Source organism: Mus caroli, chromosome 10, assembly GCF_900094665.2.
Source record: "Mus caroli chromosome 10, CAROLI_EIJ_v1.1, whole genome shotgun sequence".
Lineage (NCBI taxonomy): Eukaryota > Metazoa > Chordata > Mammalia > Rodentia > Muridae > Mus > Mus caroli.
Window position 1 is genome coordinate 119,358,800 of NC_034579.1, and position 16,840 is coordinate 119,375,639.

The 16,840-nt window shown below is 52.3% G+C and overlaps 2 protein-coding genes across 2 annotated transcripts in view; both read left to right on the plus strand.

Moving 5' to 3' along the window:
• The window catches only part of Ctdsp2 (CTD small phosphatase 2), a 20,487-nt gene extending 11,312 nt beyond the window's left edge, over positions 1–9,175 (plus strand). Inside the window, exons 2-8 of the mRNA XM_021173887.2 lie at positions 823–968; positions 1,923–1,961; positions 2,332–2,433; positions 3,148–3,204; positions 5,190–5,282; positions 5,361–5,546; positions 5,697–9,175. Coding sequence (XP_021029546.1) covers positions 823–968; positions 1,923–1,961; positions 2,332–2,433; positions 3,148–3,204; positions 5,190–5,282; positions 5,361–5,546; positions 5,697–5,822 — 749 coding nt within the window. The 3' untranslated portion in view covers positions 5,823–9,175. The remainder of the gene's footprint in view (positions 1–822; positions 969–1,922; positions 1,962–2,331; positions 2,434–3,147; positions 3,205–5,189; positions 5,283–5,360; positions 5,547–5,696) is intronic.
• A 47-nt stretch (positions 9,176–9,222) lies between these two features.
• Avil (advillin) overlaps positions 9,223–16,840 on the plus strand; it is a 20,409-nt gene continuing 12,791 nt past the window's right edge. The window contains exons 1-6 of the mRNA XM_021174704.2: positions 9,223–10,035; positions 12,538–12,616; positions 13,864–13,938; positions 15,382–15,578; positions 16,439–16,547; positions 16,638–16,748. Coding sequence (XP_021030363.1) covers positions 12,551–12,616; positions 13,864–13,938; positions 15,382–15,578; positions 16,439–16,547; positions 16,638–16,748 — 558 coding nt within the window. The 5' untranslated portion in view covers positions 9,223–10,035; positions 12,538–12,550. The remainder of the gene's footprint in view (positions 10,036–12,537; positions 12,617–13,863; positions 13,939–15,381; positions 15,579–16,438; positions 16,548–16,637; positions 16,749–16,840) is intronic.

A 16,840-nucleotide genomic window follows, 5' to 3' on the forward strand; every position in this document is an offset into this window, starting at 1 on the left:
TTTGTTTTTTCGAGACAGGGTTTCTCTGTGTAGCCCTGGCTGTCCTGGCACTCACTTTGTAGACCAGGCTGGCCTCGAACTCAGACATCCGCCTGCCTCTGCCTCCCGAGTGCTGGGATTAAAGGCGTGCGCCACCACGCCCAGCTGAGCAGTGAAGTATTAAGGCAAACATCTAGATCATGAAAAGGAAACACGATTCAGATGCAGTCAGCTAACTGGAGCTGAGGTTTGGGATTTCAGCTTTGTGTGTGCACATGAGGGTGCATGCTCACACTTACCTCTGTGCACACATGAGGAAAGCTTATAGGAAATGGTTCTTTCCCCCATGTGGGATGGAACTTGGTTGGTCAGGCATGGTGGTTGCTGATCCAGGGTCTGGGGAAGCGACACTGATCTGAATCATGGCTCCACTGACTCCAGGGGACCGAGTTGCTCTCCTGTGTCAGGAGAACGTAGGACCTCAGAAGCTCATTTTGATGGCAGTGTGCTGGTGCTGGGTCACAGAACACCCGGCCTACCTTGAGATCCCCTTGAGACCTGTCATAGCATGAAGAATGAAGCCTGGGCAGCTCAGATCTCCCCAAGCCAGAGAGTGGGGTTCACTGTGTCCTTATTCAAGGGTGTGTGCACGCGCTCCATTGTCAGTATGTATGGCTCTTTAGCAGGTGTGTGCTCTATATATGGTGTGTGTCACTCTCAGAGGCTGTTCAGCAGGTGTGTGCTGTACCCCCGCAAAACCTAGACTTGAGAGCGTATGGACATGTGGAGACCGACAGTGTCCCTGTAGCTAATGCCTCCATCTGTCCTTCCTTTCTTCTCTAGGCCTAGTCTCCAAGTCCTCGCCTAAGAAGCCCCGTGGCCGCAGCATCTTCAAGGCCCTCTTGTGCTGTTTCCACACACAGCATGTTGTCCAGTCAAGCTCTTCTACTGAGCTCACACACAAGGAGGAGGCCAACACCATCGCCAAGGTAGCAGCAGGATGGGACGTGGTACATATTTGGCTTGGTCTAGTGTCATGAAAGTCCCTGGCCCACAGGCCCTTAACTCTTTTCCCTTAGTAGTCTGTCTCCTTCTTGATACTTATCATCTGTGGGGATGGCTGTCCCGACACTGCAGATTCCAGGACCCCGGAAAGGTGCCCTGCAGATGTGGAAAGTGAACCACATGTTAATTGTTGATAGTGGTGATGTTGGGGCTCAATTATCTGGCTGTGAAGCCTGTGGTTGTTATTGTCTTGTTTCCAGAACTGCCTCTGAGCCATAAAAACGCCATGCTCTGAATAACCCAGCATTCAGGAGGCAGGTGGATCCCTCTGAGTTTAAGGCCACCCTGGTGTACGTAGCAAGTGTCGGGCCAGCCAGAGCTATGTAGTGAGACCCTGTTTCAAAACAAAGACCCTACTAGCAATTTGTTGTTATGCTACTATGAACCACTTGTAAGTCAAAAGCAAAATGTAAGATCATATATTACCATGGGGAAATACCAGCCCATTTTTGAAAGATACATGCTCAAATAACATCTTAGGTTTTTGTAAGTTCTGGGATCTTAGATGTTTTTTTAAGGCTCACATTAGGACATTAGTACTTTTTACAGCATTTTTGGTGTTGTCCCTTTGTGACTCCATCCCCCTTCACATTCATGGGCACGTGAGTGGGAGAGTGTTTCCACGCTCCCCGTACAGCGCATGCCCCGAGAGGGCAAGAGGTTAGCCCTGCAGAAAGGAGCTCAAACCTCAGTCCCTGAGAGCCTGTGCCCATGTGTGGAGAGGAGGCTTCCCCTCTTGACCAGCTCCTCAGGAAGGCCATGCTTGTCCTGTGGGAGTGGTGGGTGGCTGGGTTCTCGGGGAGCAGATCACAGGCAGTGGTTTGCTTAGAGAGGCTGTAGTTGATAAATTAACTTACCACATCCTTTGTCTCCCACAGTCCGATCTGCTCCAGTGTCTCCAGTACCAGTTTTATCAGGTGCGTTGAGGTGGCTGACCCTGTAGGCCCTGACTAGCCTGGCAGGCAGGCAGAGCAGTTACTCTCCTGTCCTGAGCACCTCCCCACTCTTTGTGCTGAGTATTTGCCAGGGCCCTGTAAAGCTGTGGGGACAGGCACACACCCTCTTCCCATCTCTGCTGTCTACTCCCTACCATCCCAGAATGACACCAAATGTTTCCACAGCCTTAGTAGTCCTTAGACCCCACTGCCTCTGTTCTCTGCTTTTAAGCAGGACCTTCCTGCGTTGATGACTGTCTGCAGGCAGCTTGGCTCTTCCCAGTGTTGTGCTGAGGGGAGATTGGGCTTACTTCTTGTTGGGCACAGCTCAGCAGCCTGGCTCTGCTTTTAGATCCCTGGAACCTGCCTGCTCCCCGAGGTGACAGAGCAAGATCAAGGCAGGATCTGCGTGGTCATTGACCTGGATGAAACCCTTGTGCACAGTTCCTTTAAGGTGAGTCAGTGTGGCACCCTTCCCTTGGGCCTGTGTGAGCCGCACAGCAGGTCAGTAAGGTGGGCAGATGAACGTGGAAATGACAGGGACAGGACAGGCTGTCGGCTTCCCTAGAGTCACAGATACCCAGAGGCCAAACTGAAGAGATTAAGGCACACACGCACGCGAGCGCGCGCACACACACATCACCCCCCTAAATGCTGTGTCTGTCTCTACTTACCGTGGAAAAGGTAGGTAAGCATTATCTGGTTTTCCTGGCGGGTATGTTTAACTCAAGAAAGCCTTAAGTTGGGTGCAACGGGAACTTCCACAGTCCCTGTGCTTGGGAAACTGAGGCAGGGAAATCACAAGTTCCAGAATAACATGAGTTGCCCAGTAAGAGCCAGGCATGCATGCCTGTATCATAGCTCAGGGAAACAGGAGGTGAACACGGCTAGCCCAAAGAGCCAGGCATGCATGCCTGTGTGCGTAGCTCATGAAATCAGGAGGTGAAGGCTAGCCCAGACTATGTAGAGAGACCCTATCTCAAAATAAAAGCCCTGAAACTTACCTCAGGTAGAATTTGGCGGGTAGGGTGGATGGGTGGATGAAGGAGAAGGGAAACCTGAAAAGATGTGATACTTTTTGCCCTGTGCTGGCTAAGAACTGCTCAGCGGGCTGTCTCCAACGGGTAGAGTTTCCTGTCTGCTGACACTGTGCACTTCCGCCTTCTAGCCAATCAACAATGCTGACTTCATAGTGCCTGTAGAGATTGAGGGGACCACGCACCAGGTGAGCTGTTTGCCAGCATATACCCTGCCTCAAAGGGAAACTGCCTCTTGACTTGTTTATCATCAGCTTCCATGTTTGTTGATGGTTTGTCTCCAGATCGTCCATATCTCCCTCTAGCCAACACTCCTGTCTCTGTATAGTCAGACTGTTTATCTCCCTCTAGCCAACACTCCTGTCTCTGTATAGTCAGACTGTTTGCAAGAACTGTTGGCTTTTTTAAAAAATATTTTTAAAGAATTAGTTGTTTTATGTATATGAGTACACTTAACTGTATTCAGACACACCAGAAGAGGGCATTGGATTCCATTATAGATGGTTGTGAGCCACCACGTGGTTGCTGGGATTTGAACTCAGGACCTCGGAAGAGCAGTCAGTGCTCTTAACCACTGAGCCATCTCTCCAGCCCAGGATAGGGTCTCTTTATTTAATTCTAGCTGACTTGGAGCTCACAGAGGGCTGGAGTTAAAGGCCTTCACCACTGTGTGTAGCCCCTGGCATTTTCACATCATAGTCCTAGCCATCACTGTGGCTTTTTAAATGTGCATTGGTGGTTTTGCCTGCGTGTGTGTCTGTGTGAGGGTGTCGGATCCCCTGGAGCTAGAGTTATAGTTGTGAGCTGCCAGTGGGTGCTGGGAATTGAACCCAGGTCCTCTGGAAGAGCATGTGCTGTCCAGCCCATGCAGTCCATGCTTAGACCAGGCGAGCCTTGCTCTGTGTGCAGGGCTGTTAGGATTTGCTCCTGTGCCCTCTGGTGAAGAGCTACTGAATGTGTCTTCCCTGGCCCAGGCCCCTCCTATGACACCTTTCTGACCTCTACACTGGTTTCTGTAAGTGCTCCATATGCATCTGTCAGAGTGGCAGAGTCCAGGCTCTGTCGTGTACACCCTGCTGCCTGGGGTTAAGTAAGGACCACGAGGCATTGGTGAGAGACCATGTGCCCAGAGGCATGCTGGTCGGCCCAAGGGAGGGATGGAGACAGTGATGCAGACATCCTAGCAAGCGTGAGACCTGTTTCACAGATGAGACAGTTCAGCTTGAGACTGTCCTGGGTTTGTCATGGCAGCCCTCTGCCCCTTTACAGAGCCTCGAAGCTGTGGCTCTTTACTCCGCCCATCACCCCCTGCTGTCTAGTTGAGGAAATAGAAATGTACAGAATGTATGGGGCCCTGGCATGGGCAGAAGGGGCCTGAGTGAGAGGGCTGCCTGCCGTGTGGATCTGAGGAGAGCCTGGGAGGAGAGCAATGCTTGGTGAGGAAGGGGCTTGTTTGTGAGGCTTAAGGAGTGGGTGGTTGATGGGTAGATGCATTTGCAGCTGCATGGAGGGGTTCTGCTGCTAAATGGGAGGGCTCTGCTCAGTGGGTGCTGATGTGGGCTAGGAGGGACTGGGGTGGGCACACCCTGTGCTGCTTTAAGGAAGTGAGTGAGTGGGCCTAAGGAACACTTGTGCAGGCTGAATGAAGTAAGAAAGAAAGAAGCAGCAGATCGTAGACTGGGTGGCGAGTTAGTTGAAGAACCCTTAAAAGCAAGCAAGTCCTTGGAGCTGGTGTTGTGTGTGCACAGAAACCTATGAGGGTGTGTGTTTGAGGAAGCTTGTGGTTCTTGCCAGATGGGACCTGCACAGGCCGTCCTGCCGGAATCCCGTACAGAAGGCTACTGTGGAGGCTGCGGCTGGATTCAAGTAATCCAGGATAGGCTGTGTCCGTCCGTGAGGCCTGTTCTTGATTACTTGTTTCTGGAGGCAGCGCATGGTCTGCCCTCAATGAAGATGGCTCCTGGAAGTGCGTTTCTTCCTGCTGGGTTAGGGTTGGGCCTGTTGAGGCAGCAGAAGCCTGGTAACCTGGTGGAGCTGTCCATGGTGGGCCAGAGGTCTCAGTGTCTTGACCTGGGTATCTAGGCCTGCTTGCTTTTCTGTCAGTGCACAGGCAGAGCCAGTGCTGTGTCCTTGGCCTTGTGGGGTTCCTGCAGCAATCCACTCTGTCTCCCAGGTGTATGTGCTCAAGAGGCCTTATGTCGATGAGTTCCTGAGACGGATGGGGGAGCTCTTCGAATGTGTTCTCTTCACTGCCAGCTTGGCCAAGGTACCTGACTGCAGGAGGGGCAGAAGGCAGGGGAGACCCAGCCCTGAACCTAGGCTAAAGCTTCTCTTTCTTTTCCAGTATGCTGACCCTGTGACTGATCTCCTGGACCGGTGCGGGGTGTTCCGGGCCCGCCTGTTCCGAGAGGCTTGTGTGTTCCACCAGGGCTGCTATGTCAAGGACCTCAGCCGCCTGGGAAGGGACCTGAGGAAAACTGTCATCCTGGACAACTCCCCTGCATCTTACATCTTCCACCCAGAAAATGCAGTGAGTGCTCGCATCAGGGACTGGGGTGACTGCAGGGTGGGCCCGTGGGCTTTATCAGAGGAGTCCCACAACCCCTGTGTGGCCCAGCAGCCTCCAGTGGCACTGGAAAGGAAAGGAAACGTCAGATAATGTCACTTTTTCCTGCCCCAGGTGCCCGTGCAGTCCTGGTTTGATGACATGGCAGATACAGAGTTACTGAACCTGATTCCAGTCTTCGAGGAGCTAAGTGGGACAGATGACGTCTACACCAGCCTTGGGCAGCTGCGGGCCCCTTAGCCTTCCTGCTCCAAGAAACGGCCATCCCAACAGGGGACTCTGCTACACTGTGCCTTTGTGGTCAGCCTCACTGACAGGGTCTGCAAGTAGCCAGGGCGTGTGGGACAAAAGCTGTAGGCAGGTCACACGCAGAGCAGGAAGTCAGACCAAGACCCCAGAGCTCTCTGCACCCTGTGCTCAGTTCCCAGGTGGTTGTGTGGGTGTGTGTGTGTGCATGTGCCCGTCCGGTAAACTATGGTCCTGGGTGCCCAGTTGTGCAGTAGGGGGAGAAGCTGAAAGATCAAGACTCAACCCAAGTCATTTGTCTCTTTTCCTGCTATGCTGTGAGCTACTGAGCTTTACAGCCATGAAAACTATTGTAGGCTCCCTCACCAAACCATGGCTTTCCCTCAGCATCACAAGACCTGTGCCAAGGAGAAGGGAGAGGCCAGAGGCTGCTTTGGATGCCCAGACACACATCTTTCAGAAAACACAGAAACCTAGCCAGCAGCTGCAGACATGTTTGGGAATATGAGAGCATGTTCGCAGACCCACCAGGTTCTGTGTCCTACGGGCTACACCTGGCTCCAGCAAGAATGCCTGCCATGGGCACTTCTATGTACCCGGGCTCCAGTGCCAGGCCAGCCTTCTCACTCCCAAGCCATAGTCCTACTCCCATGGGAAAGGAGGTCTTCTCTCTGCCCTGGAGGAGGACATATAGCTGATTTCTGTTCTTTTAACTCTTAAAATTCTCTTTCTAAACTTGGAGTGGTTTGTATTCGCCCGAGCTCCAGTCCTGGGCCTGAGGTTCGTGTGGGAAGCGCTGGGGTACAAGGAAAATGCAAATGTTCAATGCAAGATGTCTGTCTCCTTGCATGTAGATCCCAAAAGTGCTCTTCAGGGGTTCTGTGCTAGCTGATGCAAGGACATTAGCTCCAAAGGCTGGGGAGGGCTTGGCTCTCCCTCTGTGTCTTCCTGGTGTCCCGCCCTGGCCAGGTCTCGTCTGTTCTGTGTGTCTTCCCCAGTGCCCCACCCTGGCCAGCTCTCATCTGTTCCGGCCTTTATCCTTCTTGGCTGTTTCTCTTCCTCTCCAGGGGCTTGGGAGAAGGACTTTCCCAGGTTGTACTTAATTGATTGGTTGTCCCAGGTGTTGCTCTTACTTGATTTGCCAAATGCCTCCTGCTTCTCGTTATAGGACTGAGTGAGGTCCTCACAGCCCTGTGCTCTGGGCAGCTCTGAGCTGTCAGTCCTGTTGCTTTAAATGTCAGTCACAGAGTGGAAAGCTAACATTGGGAACACAAGGGGCCCCTGAGGAGCCTCCACCTCAGCATCACTGCCTTAACTGAGTCCTGCCCAGGGTTGGGTAGGATTCTCCGCACTCCCTGCCTCCCTCTGAGGTGGGTGGGAGTTCCTACCCCATCTCTGCTTCCCCTGGAGGCTGGTGAGTGTTTGTGGGTTGGTTCAGGTGTGGTTACCTCCCACTCAGGAGTCAATATTTTCTAGTTTCCACACATGAGGAGGTCCTGCCTGGGGTTTGAGAAAGCCTGGTGGAGGCGCGTGGTGGTGTGAGTGGAGGCTGGCTGGCATTCCTCCAGCATTCTGCAGACTTCTTCCTGGGCCCGAGGCTATGGAGCCTTGGCTTTCACTTCTGTGACAAACATATGCCATGTCCCCAGCCTCATTTGCTGGTGTCTGTAGGGTCCTCCCAAGGTGAGCTGAGGGCTGCAGGTGCTAGCCAGGAACATGGGAGCTTGGCTGTGGCTTCAGGTCCAGGCCCTGGTCTCATTGGCATCCCAATACTGCAGGAGGGGTCTTCTCACAAAACTCTGAGGGCTGATCTTGACTAAGCAATAAGAGCCTCAGAGTTGATTAAGGTCCCTTTCTGGCTTATTGGTTCTCCATGCTTTACCTGTGACCAAAGCCCGGTGTGGCTTCATGGGAGCCCCGTTACTTCTCCATGAAACCCCAGCTCTCTAGGCCTGACTGCCACCAGAATCCTCTTACCACCTGCAGTCTGCTACCGAGATGCCATATCAACTCCTCTCTTCCCAAAACTAGACAGGATCTGTCATGGTGGCCCGGAGTCAGCTAGATGTTGTCTCTTGCTATCCCTGTGCTAGTTCCATGTTTTAGGAGCAAAGTGATACTGGGGAGGAGAGGAGCCAGTGCCTCCTGAAGCCCTTGCTCCACTGCCACCAGCCCAGCTGCCCCAGTGCAAACTGGTCTTCAGGAGTCAGGAGACCACCGGACCAGGTGTCAGCATCCACTCAAAGCCATGCTAGGAATCTGCCCCTGCCAGGTTCAGCTCTTTACGGTGCCTCTTCAGGGACACAGTGTGTGTCTGATTGGGCTTCTCATCAAAAGCCTGATGTTCCTGTCCCTCTTATAGGGGGAGCTTTGGACACAGGACCAGTTTGATAAAGGGCCAGGTAAGGGTTTCCACTCTGCACATTGTAGAGGGGACACTGTAGGCCCATGGGTCCCTAATTAAAGAAGTTGAGTGAATTTGCCTTCGTTTAACCAGGGACCTGTCTCACTCCCTCCCAAAGATTTTTGTATAATTGTATAACCCCCTCTGTTAACAGTGGCTCAGAAAAGCTTTGTACTAAAAGCATGGGACCCTCACAGCAACCATTCCTGGGAGATTGGTCCCTTGCAGGTCCATGTCCTGCTCTTTCCAGAGGCCTCTTGGTGGTGTGGCCTGTTTGTGCTGTCCTGCATCCAGTGTGTCGGCCTGGCTAAGTGAGAATGGTGAGCTGTTTCCCTCTTTGGGCTACTTAACCACAGCTACTCCTTTTTTAAAAATAGCCTAGTTCTCCCTACACACACACACACACACACACACACACACACACACACACGGTTTGATGAATTCCAAACGGGTTTGAACTCCTGTTTAGCCAAGAATGATCTTGAGCTGGTCTCCTGCCTCCTCCTCCTCCTGAGTGCTGGGGTTACAGGTATGATCACCTTGCTGGCTTATGAGGGGCTGGGGACAACCCAGGGCGTGTCAGGCACACACTCCCAACTAAGCTACATCCCCAGCCCCTCTTTCTAGAAAACATCGATAAGTCTATATCCAGGGGAGCCCATCCTTTAGTGCGGGGTCAGCTCCCAGAACTGCCCTGCACCGTAAGCTGGTGGTTCTCCACGCCTGTCATCACCCCAAATCTGTCTGTTCCCATGATGCCATTTGGAGGGGAGGGGTCTGCTTCCCACTGTGACCAGGCTATGGGATCCTTGGCCACCTTGCTTCATGATTTGATATATTTGTTGTATTCAAAAACTTGAACTGTAGGATGCCATTAAGAGTCTGTTTATATTTTTGGAATATTTGTATTACAATTGTTAATAAAGGCTGGTTTACAAACCTGTGCAGGACTGGGAGCTGCTTTCCTTTCATTCCACTGACCAGACACTCGGTGGACACTGTTCTCCCTGCATGACCTCTGTGGTCCTGAAATGATGATCCCAGCAGAATAAACGCTGGGATTCTGACCAAGGTTACAGAGGCTGGGAGTGCATCGGCTCCTCTCTGGCCTGGGTTGGAACCAACTCCCTCTCCCCCAGGGACTTAGCAAGCGTGTGCTGGCTGTGCTATTGACTGGGGTAAAGACTGAAGCCCTGGGGGAATTGGAGGCTCCTGCGTGTGCTCTTGATGCTGCCAAGCAGAAGCCTTGAGATTCAGAGCCCAGCATGGTTTCTGGGCACATAGTAGGATGACTTGTACAGACTCCAAGTAACAAAAGCTTTCCCGACACCACAGAATCGCCCAGAATCATCTCGCAGTCCTGAACGTCCAGGCACACAGTAGGGGAGCTCTAGCCAGTCTCCTGTCATCAGCATAATACGTTCATATCTACAATATGGCAAATTCATATCCTCCCTCACTGAATTATTGATGGACAGTGCACTTTAAAAAAAATCAATAGACCAGGGTGTGGAGCTGGAGTTAAAAGAAGCCTTTAGAAGTCTGCTCTTCTTGTTTTTTGCTGTTTTGCATAGGAGCAGATAAAGCTTTCCTCTCTGGTTTGAATAAGTCAAGCCCAGGGCTAGGTTGGCTGTGATTGGCCAGAGCTAGGAAAATGTGGTTATGATGCAAACACAAGCAAATATAACCCAGTGTCTGTGCTGTGCGGCCATTGCTGAAACAGGCTTCAGGACGGGCTGCTTTGGGATACCTCATCAGTACTTCACCTGCTGCTTTGCCGGACGTTGGAGGACAGAGGGTCAGGTAGGTCTACTCTGTGTGTCCTTGTCAGCCAAATGCTGAGTGTGGATGAGGCCAAAGGTGAAGAAGGGACAAGAGTCATACCTTCCCTGGCTTTTGTCTTTTGGGATGAAGCTTTGGAAACTTCACACTGAGAGAACCTGTAGATCCCACTGACTAAGTTGGGCCACATTCTTGAGGCTCAGGGATTTGGGGTAACAAGACCCCTCTCATCTGTTCCACTGTGGGGCAAGAGAAGTTTAAACCCCAGTAGGTTACAAGCTACCTGGAATCCCCAGACCATACCCCGTGCCTGTGATCTTTGTAGCTCTCGGTACTCCAAAGTGCTGGTGGTTACGGCTTGGGAAGACAAACAGACCCAGCTTTGGGGGACTTTGATGTGGATAGATGGAACTGGGCTTTCTGGGTGTGGCATTTCCTGAATCTTGGGTCTCTAATCAGCTCCTGGATTCTGAAGTTCCATGGGGGACATGGGACTGCACTGGGGGCTCGGATTCACCGTGCTAAGGTGGCTGGTTAGGCTTTACCGATAACCAGGACTGTGTCAGCTCTGGTTCCCTTTCCTGGGTGGGTCACGCATTAGACTTAAAAGTGAGAAAACTTGGCCTGAAGGAAAGCTGACTATTTCCTGGTGGTTCTGAGCTGTGCAGGGTGGGGCAGCACAAGTTATCAAATTAAATCCTCAAACATTGGCAGTTCCGCACCACGGCTCTGCTTCAGTCTACTGCCGGCAGCACACAAAGGGCCTGGCTCTTTGGTGGTACATCCTCTCCAAACCCGGTTAGAGCTCAAGAGAAGAATGGTCGGTGGAGTCAGACCCTTTTTTTCTTTTAGGGGTGGGGCCTTGCTGGGGATAACAGACGTCTACCATTTGAACAATGCCCCATCCCCAGACATGCCACACTTAACAAATCCTGTATATCACCAACTATCAAACATCCACACAATCTCCCCCCACCCCCACCCCCCGGGACGATTCTGTCTTTTAATCTCGCGTAAATCCAACCATCCCATCTTTAAGTCTTAGGAGAAGCCAACCTAGTGATCACTTGGCATACTGTGAGAGCTCAGTCTCCCTGAGGGTAGGACTTGAGAAGAGACATGTTCGCAGACTTACTGGGTCACCGTGTGTTAACCCCAGCCAAGTGCTGACTACTGTGACCAGCGTAAGGTCCCCATAGTCCTCTTACCACTTCCCTCCATGGCCTTATTCAGCTCTATGGGTGCTGAGAACCTCTAAGCTCCCTGAGGACAAGCCTTCTAGAGAAGCTGGGGTCTGCGTGGGACAGGCAGGGAGGCCTGCACCCATTTTCCTTGCTGACACACTCAGCTCTTTGTCCTAGGCACAGGCATTGTACCTTCCCCTTTCTTCTGCAAGACCAGTTCATGTATTAGTCATGAGAAAGGGTGGTTACTGTTGTAGGACGCTTTGCAAAGTTAAAAGTGATAGCCAAGAGCAGGTGGGGGTGACAAGGTCTTGCCAGGCATCTGGGAAGAGGAGTTCAAGAATTGAGAGGAGGGGCTTCATTTGGAAATACTTTTTCTGTCTGGATTTCCTCTCTGTGAGCAACTGAACTTAGTTTTGGGAAGGCTACAGCATGAAAACATGGCTAAAACACAGACAGGTGTGAAAGAAAATAAAAGGGATGGACCTAGGTCTGGTGGCAGAAGCCTGTAACGCTGGCACTCAGGAGGCTAAGGCAGCTAAGGCAGAGGAGTGTACGACCAGCCTGGGCTACGTGGATAGATCCTGTGCTGATAAAATAAAATATGCCAGGTAGTGGTGGATCATGTCTTTAATTCCAGATCTTGGGAGGCAGAGACAGGGGGATCTCCTTGAGTTCAGGGCCAGCCTTATCTACAGAATGAGTTCCAGCATGGCCAGGGTCTCAGGGACCCTTTCTTGAAAAAAGTAAAACAAAATGAAACCAAAAAAACTCAGCTCTGGTGCCCATGCTAGCGTGTCTATTGACAGATTATCTACAATCTCTCTAAGCCTCATCTGTACCACAGGTGACAGGGAGATGGCCACTTCCTGAAAATGAGCCACTGTGGGCAGTGGGTCAACATGGGCGTGACAATGTCACACTCTGGAATATGTGTTGCCCTTCCTGCCGCCCCTCCTCCTCGCCCATAGAGAGATGGCACATACTGGCCCAGCACCTACTTCTGGTGACTCATGACCGCCTGTCACTCCAGCTCCACAGAATTTAACACACCAACATGCATGTGTATATCTTAAAGGAAATGTGTCATTCCTATGGCCCAGAGCTCTTGACCAAGGTGACAGCAGGTGGGAGACAAGCCTTTCAAGCAGGACGGCCCAGCCAGGTCACTGTGTGAACTTGAGCTGCCGTGGTGAAATAGTGTGGTGGTAGCATGGTGATATACCGAATGGGGATGCGGTGTGGTGGCTGACGAGACAGGGAAGTGTCTTGGGAGAAGCAATGGCTCCCTGTTCACTGTGAATAGCATCACCCGGGCTTTGTGATGTTTCGGTTCCAGGAAGACAGACACTATGTCTCTGAGCAGTGCCTTCAGGGCTGTGAGCAACGACCCCGGGATCATCACATGGAGAATTGAGGTGAGCCGAGTGGGAGCCACACCCACCCTGACCACTGGGATCTGAACCAGTGGCTACAGAAGGTCAGCATCAGAGGGCAGGCTTCCCCAACCTTGAACCTCCCAGTGACTCAGTGCAGGCCCCCAAGCAGAACCAACCTTGTCCTTCATCCGGGCATCTGGTTGGTGAGTCTACACTCCCAATAAACATCTCAGAAAGACAGGTCCCTTAACCGAAGACTCTTGGCTGCTGGTCAGAACATGTCTGGTTCCTACCAGCTTTGGGATGGGACATGCTGTTCAGACGGGCACTGCTCGTCTCTTTATCCTGTGTGGCCTTGGTCTCGAGGGTGGCTCTGCGCTCTGGTCTGGGTGGACCTACCAGATACTAGGACATTTGCACCTCTGCCTAGTCAGTTGTTGCAGCCTGAACCCCACAGGTAACATTTCCCTTTACCCTGCTCAGTTCCAAAGTGTGAGCCACGAGCTCTCAAGGCTTGTGGAGTCTCCTCACTCACTTCAGAATGAATAGGAAGGGCTGGCCAGAGGGAGATGGATGTGTGCAGCCAAGCCTGCTGACTAAGTGCAAGCCCTGGGGCCCACATGGTGGAAGAAGGGAACCAACACCGAGTTTCTCTGACATTTACACGTACCGTGTAGCACACAGTAAGTGTAAGGAAGAAAGGAAGGGACAGGCACCAACCTGGACTCACGAAGCGTATTTAATATTTTCACACCTAACATCCGGGTTTTACATAGAACATACACAAAGATGGCAACGGGTTTGCTTCACTTGAACAGAGAAAGTATCATTTGTATCTGAGGCCGTGTGAACCATCTTCCTTGTATGAGCAAATCAGGGCCCCACAACCGAGACTGTGACCGTGGGACCCTCAGCCTTGGAGCATCACACGCCGCTGGCGTTCTCTATGCCGTCTGCCTGCTCTCCTGCCTGGACAATCCACACAGCTCCAATGAGGGTTACTTGGCTGTTACACCCAACTCCTTCCCCTGCTGTGGGCGTTGGGGGCTCACAAGCCTCCCCAGGGTACTGTGAATGAGACCAAGGGGGAGGCTATGGGGAAGGACACAGAACACTCAGACCCAGAATGCTCCTAGAAGCCAGAACAGTGCTCCTGTCCCGCGCCACAGCTTGCCTGTAAAGATAGGGAGATGGTTCCTCCACTACCTGTGCGGGTGACAGGAGAGGGAGTCTGTGGGGAAGGCAGGAGCGAGGGACACAGCTGCATACTCTGCTAATCCTTCTAGAAAATGGAGCTGGCGCTGGTGCCCCTGAGTGCTCACGGCAACTTCTACGAGGGAGACTGCTACATCGTCCTCTCGGTGAGCGATGTCCTCCACAGCTGTGTTCTCCCCTCAGCTCCCAGGCTGTAGACAGCTCCCACGGTGAAAGTGGTGGGGTTTGCATTGTCTGTGTAGACTCTTCTTTACATTGTCGGACAAGGGCCACCTTCAGGCCTGGGTTGTGATTGTGTGTGTGTCAGATGGTGGGCCTGGGGCCCTCAGTCCAACCCTTCTCCTGGGTGTAAGCTGTCCACACACCCACACACATACCATACACACACAGCACACACATCCCAGGGTCCCAGCCATACACTAAAGTGTTCAGAAGGCCAGACAAACATGCAGCCTGACTTTGGCCACAAAGTGCTCACTGTGCCTTAGGTACGATAGTTTCCATTGCTGTGACAAATGCCCTGAGCAAAAGCATCCTGAGATTCATTCATCTTATGTCGCTGAGGAAAGTCAGGCCAGGAGCTCAAGGCAGAAACCTGGAGGCAGAAACTGAAGCAGAGCCCACAGAGCAATGCTGCTTACTGGCTTGCTTCCTGTGGCTTGCCAAGCCCCCCCCCCCCCCGAGACAGGGTTTCTCTGTGTAGCCCTGACTGTCTTGGAACTCAGTCTGTAGACCAGGCTGGCCTCTGCCCCTCTGCCCCTCTGCCTCTGCCTCTGCCTCAAGTGCTGGGATTAAAGGCGTGAGCCACCACTGCCCGGCTCTTGTGGTTTTTTAAAATATACCCGAGGACCACCTGCCCATCCGTCGTGGATCAGGAAAACGCACTACAAACGTACCCCTGGGCCATCTGATGGAGGCATTTTTTCTTAATCCACATTCTTCCTCCCAGATAACTCCAGCTTGTGACGACAAGTTGACAGGATAGACAGTATACCAGTCATAACACTCAGGAAGACCAACTTCAAGGTCAGCCTGGGCTACAGGCAAACATTCAGTCTCCTAAAACCAAAGAATGGAGCCTAGTGGCACACACCTATGATCCCAGCACTTGAGAGTTGGAACTAGAGAGATTAGGAGGTTGGAGGCCTGCCTCAATAAGTTTTGACTAGCTTGGGCTATGCAATAACCTGTTTTGTTGTTGTTGTTGTTGTTGTTGTTTTTTAAATAACCTTTTGCTCGTTCTACTGGATGAATACTATCACACACACAGTGCTGAAAGATGTGCAGTTCTGTGAGTGCGGGGGCCCTTCAGACAGAGCCTGAAATCCAACTGGGGAAAGGTTCCCCACTTTAGAAACAGCAAGTGGTCAGCTTCCCCAAATGTGGGAAAGAAACGGAGCTACCAGAGCTTCAGCGCGCCTGTAAACGGGCCGTGCTGGAGCACAAAGAAAGAAGGGCTGCACATGTGAAGGGGCCTTGCCCTGAAGCCCCGTAGCACAGGGCATGCTGGAGCCTTCCCACACCAGAGAAGTCAGCAGGATAGCAGAGGTGAGCCTAGACCTGACCCTGCCCCTCTGGCTACATCCCAGACCCGGAGAGTGGGCAGCCTTCTCTCCCAGAACATCCACTTTTGGATCGGGAAGGACTCCTCCCAGGACGAGCAGAGCTGCGCGGCCATCTATACCACACAGCTGGATGACTACCTGGGAGGCAGCCCGGTGCAGCACCGTGAGGTCCAGTACCACGAGTCCGACATCTTCCGTGGCTACTTCAAGCAGGGCATCATGTGAGTAGCTACGCACAGAGTGGAGACAGATACAACAGTTCCCAGGAGAGGAAACTAAAGGGCCTTTGAAGTAACCTGAGAGATGCAAAGCAAAGCAAAGCCATCGCCTTGCTCGATCGGGAGCAGTGCAAATCAGAGTGGGGTGGGACAGAGGGCTGGGCGGGCTGTGAGGAGCCATACGAGGCAGTGAGGGACAGTACTGCGTTCTGGAGCGTGCTGGGACTATAAATTGTGAACCCCATCTCTCAGAACAACCTCTCACACACACAGGCCTGTAAGGACCCATGATCCAGGGTGTTCCTGACTGCTTTAGCGGTGGGAGGAGGCTGTGGTCAATGTAGGTGTCTGTGAGTCAGTGGCAAGCCTCACCTAGCACACATGAACAAAGACACAGACAATCTCTGTTTCTGAAAGTCGTGCACACGGGTGACAGGACACGCTTTATTAGAATGAAAGAGGGACGTGAGACTGCACAGAATAAGGAGGCAGGGAGAGTTCTGGGAGGTCACACGTAGGCGCTGCGGTGCACAGACACCACACATGAGGTCCAGCTGGGGCTCTTGCCTATAATCCCAATCTATGGGGTTCCTTCTGCCTGCTGCACTACTCTCATCTGTGGGACTTCTCATAAAATCTCAGCTCACATGTCCCTTCAGGAAAGCCCGCCTCGGCCCCTAGTCACAGGCCTATCCTTGGGGCAGCAGGTGCAGTGTCTGTCTACTTTGCTCGTTTGTTATTATAAGCAATGTAGACAGAGGCAGGCAGATGTCTGTATGTTACTACTGTAATTCTCAGTAGTCTTCCCAGAACCTAGCGCTGTAGCAGGCATAGGACAAATAACTGGATCAATGTCCCCTCAGCTATAAAAAGGGGGGTGTAGCCTCTGGGATGAAGCACGTGGAGACCAACACCTATGATGTGAAGAGGCTGCTACATGTAAAGGGGAAAAGAAACATCCAAGCCACGGAGGTGAGTCCCACACGTGAGTGTCCTGGGTGCCCGGTGCTCCCACCCTGGCACCTAAGACTGCCCCAAACCGCTCTGACTGCTCACACACAGGTGGAAATGAGCTGGGACAGCTTTAACCGAGGCGATGTCTTCCTGCTGGACCTTGGGATGGTCATCATCCAGTGGAATGGCCCGGAGAGCAACAGTGGGGAACGTCTCAAGGTCTAGCTCCTCCCCCTCCTCTCCTCCAGGCCTGTCGTCCAGCTGGGCTCCCCCTCTTGGGTGCCACCTTCCTTTGCCTTCTTTTTTTTTTT